Consider the following 7,560-nt stretch of genomic DNA (forward strand, 5'->3'; position numbering starts at 1 on the left):
ATTTCAAAAGAATCGATAAAAACTTACAATCACCTGGTGTATAATCAATCTTATAACAATATATTAAAATTAAAACTATTTTAAATTAATTTATATATATACTATAAATGTGACTACCTAATTTTGAAATTAATAATTAATCCTTCACTAAACCATATTGTTAGGGCACAAAAATATAAAATATTAATAATAATAATAATAATAGTGATGGATAAATGAAAGAAGGTCCAATTACTAGGCCCGGTTCAGTATCAAAACAGGCCAAACCCAATCTCCACGGAACCTGTTTCGGTCCCTTTGTCGAAAGACGCTTCATCACGCTTCTGCTTCTTCCCTTTCCAATCTCTATCTTTTTTTTCCCTTTCATTTTTCATTTTCCGCAACTCCAACAATTAATTAATTAAATAAATATTTTCTTTTTTCGTCCAATTAAAAAAAAACTAGGGTAGAAAATTCAATGTTATGAAGAACTTCATAATCTTCCCCAACGCTGTTTCTTCCTCTTCTTCTCCGTTTTTCGATTCCCATTCTCAAAGGTACTTCTTCAAGATCTTCCTCCATTTTCTCTCTATCAATCTCTATTTAACAGTGTCTGTTTTTCTGTAACAATTTGATATAAATCAATAATATATTCTAGGATTTGTTTTTTTTTATTATTATTATTAGTATTAAAAAAATTAATTTTAATTTTTAATAGTTGGTTGTGTTATGTGTTTTCTGATTCATAAATCTAGGGTTTGATAATTTTATTGAGGTTATTGTTTTTGTTTTTGTTATTGTTAATGTTGTTGTTATTGTGTGTATTGATGTAAATGTTGATGATGTTTTTAAGGTTGTTTTGTTGAGTTTGATTTTGGATGGCAACATTGTGAAAGTATAAACCATATGAGGTAATTCAATGGGTGGTTCTCTTCTCACTTGTTGTCTCTCAATGGAGAATCATCATCATCCTTCAACGCTGTTGTCGATGGATTCGAGTGCATGTTCTCATGACGAGCTTGATTTGGAGATGAATAGGCAGATCATACTTTCTCGTCCGCCGGATATCAATTTGCCCCTTTCCGCGCCGCAGCCGTGGAGTTCTGATCCGTGTGATATTTTGGATGTTGGGCTTGGTACTCAAGGAGGGTATGAGACAGAGAGTTTGCTTAACCTTCCGAAAGCGGTGAAGAAGTGTTCCAAGCGTGTGGATAGCATTTGGGGTGCTTGGTTTTTTTTCAGATTTTATTTTAAGCCGGTTTTGCTTGAGAAATCGAAGGCGAAAGTTGTTAGGGATGATAACAATGGTGTTTCGGGGTTTGATAAGACGGATCTGAATAATGATGTTTTTATGGTTCAGCATGATTTGGAAAATATGTATATGTGGGTTTTTAAGGAGAGGCCAGAGAATGCGTTGGGTAAGATGCAGCTGAGGAGTTACATGAACGGACATTCTCGCCAAGGGGAACGCCCGTTTCCTTTTAGCGTTGACAAAGGTTTTGTTCGGTCTCATAGGATGCAAAGGAAACATTATAGAGGACTTTCAAATCCTCAGTGTTTGCATGGTATTGAAGTTGTTATGTCGCCCAATCTTTCAAGTCTTGACAGGGATGAGCAGAAGAAGTGGATGGAACTCACTGGCCGAGATTTGAATTTCATGATCCCGGCCGAAGCAAGCGACTTCAGCTCATGGAGAAATCTTCCCAACACGGATTTCGAGCTTGAGAGACCACCTCCCCCAATCAAGAGTGCTCCAGTTCCTCACGCGAAGAAGCTGCTCAATGAATCTGGGCTGAATTTGTCTACTCATATGCCGAACGGTGATGCAGCTGACTTGTCCCCTATCAGTAGCAAGAAAAGGAAGGACTTTTTCCTTAGTGGGAATGATGAAGAATGTTACTTGCCTGTTAATCCTCCTTCTGATCGGATTCCGGATTTGGAAATGCACCCTAGTGAACAAAACTGGTTGAATGAGTTTAGCGGTGTTATGAAGAATGCTTGTGGACCGGCTACAGCCGCGAAAACTATTTACGAAGATGAACAAGGCTACTTGATCATTATCAGTTTGCCTTTTGTGGATCTTCCTAGTGTCAAAGTTTCTTGGAGGAATACTCTCACTCACGGTATCATAAAGGTTTCTTGTGTAAGTACATCGCGAAAGCCATTTATCAAGAGAAGTGACAGGACATTCAAGCTCACAGATCCGTCCTCAGAGCACTGTCCCCCTGGAGAATTCATTCGTGAAATCCCTCTTCTAACTCGCATTCCTGAAGATGCCAATATTGAAGCGTACTATGATGGACCAGGATCAGTGCTTGAGATCATGGTGCCTAAACTTCGTCCAGGATCAGAAGAGCATGAAGTCCGTGTTTGCCTCCGTCCTAATCTCGGTGGCAACCTGGATGGTAACGATCTCATGTTGACTTGAAATATTAAGCACTTATTAAAAATATTGGGGGTATGGAAATCATTTTTTACTAACTTTGTGCCATACAGTGTATTTTATAAACAAATGCGCGATTCATAATTGCTCCTATCAAATTTTTCTCACTAATTGCGTTGGTTTTTCGGCTCTAGTATATACTATTATTACGCCTCGATTATAACATTGCTTCTGTAACAAATACAGCAACCTGTTTTATATAGACAATATGTGCCTTGTTCATTTCAACTAAGTTATCTGTCAAGTGCTACAATATTATTGCTTTTAAAACAAAATAACTTGTTTTATAAGTACAATATGTGTGAATATTTCTCACTCAAATAACTTAAAAGTCACAGTTTACTTTTTGGTAGAGTATATCTGTAAATCTGTTGGTCTAACCTATTTTGGTTTCAAATGTCTGATTCAAAGGAAGTAACATTGTTTATACTTTTGAATCTTAAACTTTCCAAAGGGAAACTTATGGAAAGTTTATTTCCATTTTATCCTAAACACAACACAAACAGTATTCCTCGTGGTCTTGTATGGGTAAAACCGAGTCTTCTCTGCTGTGATATATATAATCATTTTTTATATCAAACTAGTATAGTGGAATTCAGGTATTTTCTGTCTTTGCCACAGTATATTTAATCTTATTTCATGCAGTAAATAACAAGACGGATAATCTAGGAAAAGCACAAAAGCATAATAATACTAGCAACCACTCTTAATACTCATAATACTTTGACAAAAGTCAAACAGTTATAAAAATTTGACTATAAATTTGACGTTTATAATCAATTGACGGTGTGAAACTGCATTACACTATCACAGTCAATATAATACAAAGAAAAGAGAAATAGGGTCTGATGGAAAAAAAAAGTTTTTTATGAATTTTTTAAAATAATAGAAGCCATTTAAAATTTTTTTTTTATAAATTAAAAGATTAGTTTTGGTATTCAATAATTAAATATTTATTATTGAAAATTAAAATGCAGTTAAAAGCATATTATTTTAAAGATGATATATTTTAAAAATGTTTTCTATAAAATATAATTCAAAAAACTAAATTAAATTAAGTGATTTTTGAAATTTAAACAACTATAAAAATCAAATATTTAAAATAATATTTTATAAAAATTATTTTAACTAGTTATTTTAAATGTAATAATATAAAAGTTATTTTAAAGAAAAAGATCTTATTTATCACAAGTAGTGTGCTAGCATTTTTCTGCGAATAAAAAATAAAAAAGCATGCCAAGCTATTACCATGAAGTTAGTTCTTACTTAAGAAAGGCTATTACCATTGTTTGGATGTGAAGTTAGTTCTTACTTAATAAAGGCTATCACCATTGTTTGGCTATGAAGTTAGTTCTTACTTAAGAAAGATCTTAGTTGAGGAAATTGGAGGCCCAGGCCGTTTGTGCTATAATTCAAGAGGTAAATGACAAGTTTTACCATAGACAAGTTGACAAGAAAACATACACATAGGTGTTTTAAAAGTAGTATGGTATGCTCACAATTCATCACCAAGTTTGATCAACCAATCCTTCCTTGATGTGTTTACTATCTTTTGCACTGTTTGTTTGATCTGTCTGTTAGAAATTTTCACTTACCCACTCGTTTAAGGATGATAGAGTGTGGCTACCTTGTAATGAATATTGAATTTTAATAACAAAATTTTCATCTTCTAATTTAAGAAATGCATTCCTTTATCACTCACTAACGTTCTAGGTACTCAAAATCTTAAGAAAATATTCTTTATAGGGATTTCACGACTATCTAGTCATCATTTGTTAGGAGTATTACTGCTTCCATCTATTTTGATACGTAGTTCATTGCAACTAAGATGTAGTTCTTCCCAAATGAAGGAGGAAATGATCTCATAAAGCCACTCCCCATACATGAAAAAGTTATATTTATAACATAGGATTGTGGGGCATCACATTCTTCTTTAAAATATTTATTCTTTGTTGACATCGGTCACATTCCTTTACATGATAGAATGCATCCCTAATTGGAGATGGCTAATATATTCCTAATTAGAGTACTTTCTGAAGGAGTGAAAAACACTTAGAAAGAGGGGATTGAATAAGGATTGTTTCTAAAAATGGCAGCTAAAAAATAATCACACAGTTATTTTTATCCTGGTTCGTTGTTAATCAAGCTATTTCAGTCCACCCCTTATAGAGTGATTTACCTCCACTGAGGATTTAATCCACTAATTAGCCTTGATTACAATGGTTTTCCACTTAGACAACTTCTAAGTCTTTTAGATTATACTGATCACAACTTGATCACTTTAGAAATTTCTTTTACAAAATAGTAAAGAATATTACAAGAGTTTGAAGTGCTTCTTAATAAGCTATAGTCACCAAGTGATTTTCTCTCAAGATTAAGTTCTAAAGGTCATTAAGATATTACAATATTTGTGAGGTTGAAGATGAAGTTTCTTTGCTGTTTGTGTGATAACATTGAAAATCAATTTGGCAACGTAAGGTCTCTTAGCGTGTGTTCTTTATTTTTTTCTTCAGCATCCAGAGCTTCTCTTTTATAGGCAGTGAGAAAAGTGACAGTTGAAGAGCATTTAATGCTTTACGTGAATAGTACACTGCTACATTTAATGTTTCACTCTTTTGTCAACTACCTCGAGCCTTGTTTCAACTGCTCTTGCTGACTTTGCCTTTTGTAGCTTCTAACGTTCCTTTTGTCAGTCAGATTGGACGTTGTAGCTTTTTCATCTTGTACTTGGTTCTGGACTTAGACTATTAGAATGACGTTTGAATATCATAGTCTTCAGCATTGGTGCAAAAGTAACTTCAGTCATCCGACTTTGGAAGTTCCTTGTAGTGTGATAACATCAGATCTTCAGAGCCTTGCTTCTGATTGCCATCTTCTGATGCCTTCCAGATCATGTTCTGATTTTCTCAAGACCATCTTCTGATGTCTTCCAGACCATATTCTGATGAAGCCATCCAGATCTTCTGGGTCAGAGCTTCCAAATGATGATTTAGTGCATACTCTTTTAGACTTTTCCTGAAATGGAAAACGTGAATAATTAGAGTACCACATTGTCTTATATAAAATTCATATATAATGTTATCATCAAAACTAGAAATATTGATCAGAACATTTCATGTTCTAACACTTTCGTTGTTGTACGATCTCTACTAAAATGAACTCCATATTCTGAATCATGATAGTGTTTCAGTATCTTTTTTCTATTCCTCCCCAGGTATATGTTTTCGAAATTAACCATCAACCCATCTCTTGTAAAGGAATGGATCATTCTATATATAAGAATCTACAATCCATCATGAACTTTATTCTTTGGTTAGAATTGAAATTTGGAGGTGTTGTGTCACCAAATGGATATTTTACATAGTTTACAAACCATGGCGCACTTGTGATTTTTAAGGCATGTTTATTATAAATTTGGAGGATTTACCATGAATAGAAAAAAGACCGTGTCTGGTTATCACTATTGATTGGCTTTGATGCTAGTTCTCTCATTCACTATCATTCTCTACAAATCAACAACTTTATTATGCCTTTCTAGATTAAGAAATAATTAAGATAAATTAAAATCATCATTTACAGAAATTGCACAAAGAATAAAAGGGGTGTCAATTTTATGACCGTTCAATTTTATAGAGCTCTTCAATTTCAATTTACGATCATACACGCAACCCAATTCAATCTTGACACTTTCATGATTAAAGTGTATAATTGATAAGTGTGTTGTATTATACAACATGTGTTTTGAAGATTAATGTATCACGTATGAATGTGAGAATAACATAAGAAAATGAAGAGTTTGAATTGTATTGAATATATATATATATATATATATATATATATATATATATATATATATATATATATATATATATATATATATATATATATATATATATATATATATATATATATATATATATATATATATATATATATATATATATATATATAGAGAGGCTTAAATGCACTTTTAGTCCCCCTATTTTGGTGTTTTTAACTTTTTAGTCCCCAAACTAAAAAAGCCAAGTTTCAGGTCCCCCATTTTAATTTTTGATGAATATTTGAAGGTCCCCCATCACTTAAGTGCAATTTTAATGACATGGCAAGGAATATTTGGTCCAGTCACTTGCCACATCACTATTTTTATTTTAATTTCATTTTTTAATTATTAACTTAATTAACTTAATATGTAATATTTTCATAAAAGATTTTAATGTAATTATTATATGGATTAATTTGAACCCTTCATATTGGGTTGTCTTCTTCGTTCTTCAGCAAGGTTACACAGAACTAGGGCAAAAGCTTAATAAGAGATTCTTCATCATTCGCCTTCGCCTTCGCCCTCTTCTCTCGTTGTTTCGTTTCTACTCTTCTTCTTCTCTTCTTGTTTCGTTTCTTCCCTGCTTCTTCTCTTCTTGTTTCGTTTCGTTTTTCAGAGATGTCTCAATGCACGATGGCGAGTAGTATCGGGGCTACACGTTCATGTCAGTTTCGAAGCCAGTGCAGGTGTGGGCTTGAAGCTCCATTGATGACCTCATGGACTGATTCGAACCCAGGCAGACGTTTTTTTGGGTGTGGGATGTACAAGGTAACGTTACTTTCACTGTAACTGATAGTCTACAATTTCATCTCATGTGTAGCAGCAAAATTAATTTGTGATTCTTCATATGTTTGGTTTGCAGGTACAGGGGCGTAAAAGGTGTAGCCACTTTGTTTGGTACGACGATGAACTCTCATCAAGGGCCAAGGAAATAATCTACTCCCTGCAGAAAAAATTGGAGCATGAAAGGGCTAGATTGGATGAAGCTAATACAAGAGTAGCAGAAATGAAGACGAAGTTGAATGCAATGAACTTATTGATGAAATTCTCAGTTTCCATGACATTAGTTATGGTAGTAGGACTTGTGATGCTTAATGTAATGAAGTAGGGTTTATGTGATTTTAGGGCATTTGTGTTGTTAGTTCAGTTTCTTTGCAGCCTTGGTCTTTGATGTCAATTGTAATGGATGTTATCCCATTTGAAATCTAATGTAAACTTGTGTTTTGCCATAACATTCTGATATATAATTGAATTGGAAACTGAGAAATTCTGATATAGTTGGCTTGTAGCATATAGTTGATTTGAAACTGTAAAATTC

At 33.3% G+C, this 7,560-nt stretch overlaps 2 protein-coding genes across 2 annotated transcripts; both read left to right on the plus strand.

Annotated features, from left to right (window-relative positions):
* Window positions 1-317: 317 nt before the first annotated feature.
* Window positions 318-2,533, plus strand: LOC131644526 (uncharacterized). The gene is made up of 2 exons (XM_058915047.1): window positions 318-536; window positions 833-2,533. Exon 2 carries the CDS (start codon window positions 899-901, stop codon window positions 2,405-2,407), a length of 1,509 nt encoding a protein of 502 aa, XP_058771030.1. The 5' UTR covers window positions 318-536; window positions 833-898; the 3' UTR covers window positions 2,408-2,533.
* Window positions 2,534-6,875: 4,342 nt separating this feature from the next.
* Window positions 6,876-7,350, plus strand: LOC131658190 (uncharacterized). Its single transcript, XM_058927516.1, has 2 exons — window positions 6,876-7,010; window positions 7,105-7,350. The coding sequence occupies exons 1-2, from the start codon at window positions 6,876-6,878 to the stop codon at window positions 7,348-7,350; spliced, it is 381 nt and encodes a 126-aa protein (XP_058783499.1).
* The last annotated feature ends 210 nt before the right edge of the window (window positions 7,351-7,560 follow it).

This window comes from Vicia villosa, linkage group LG1, assembly GCF_029867415.1.
Source record: "Vicia villosa cultivar HV-30 ecotype Madison, WI linkage group LG1, Vvil1.0, whole genome shotgun sequence".
Taxonomy (NCBI): Eukaryota; Viridiplantae; Streptophyta; class Magnoliopsida; order Fabales; family Fabaceae; genus Vicia; species Vicia villosa.

What these genes read in the sequence shown, in the direction of transcription:
- LOC131644526 (XM_058915047.1), top strand. Translation starts at nt 899, where the DNA reads ATGGGTGGTTCTCTTCTCACTTGTTGTCTCTCAATGGAGAATCATCAT.
- LOC131658190 (XM_058927516.1), top strand. Translation starts at nt 6,876, where the DNA reads ATGGCGAGTAGTATCGGGGCTACACGTTCATGTCAGTTTCGAAGCCAG. An exon ending in TTGGGTGTGGGATGTACAAG is followed by an intron (nt 7,011 to 7,104) that starts GTAACGTTACTT and finishes TTTGGTTTGCAG; the next exon opens with GTACAGGGGCGTAAAAGGTG.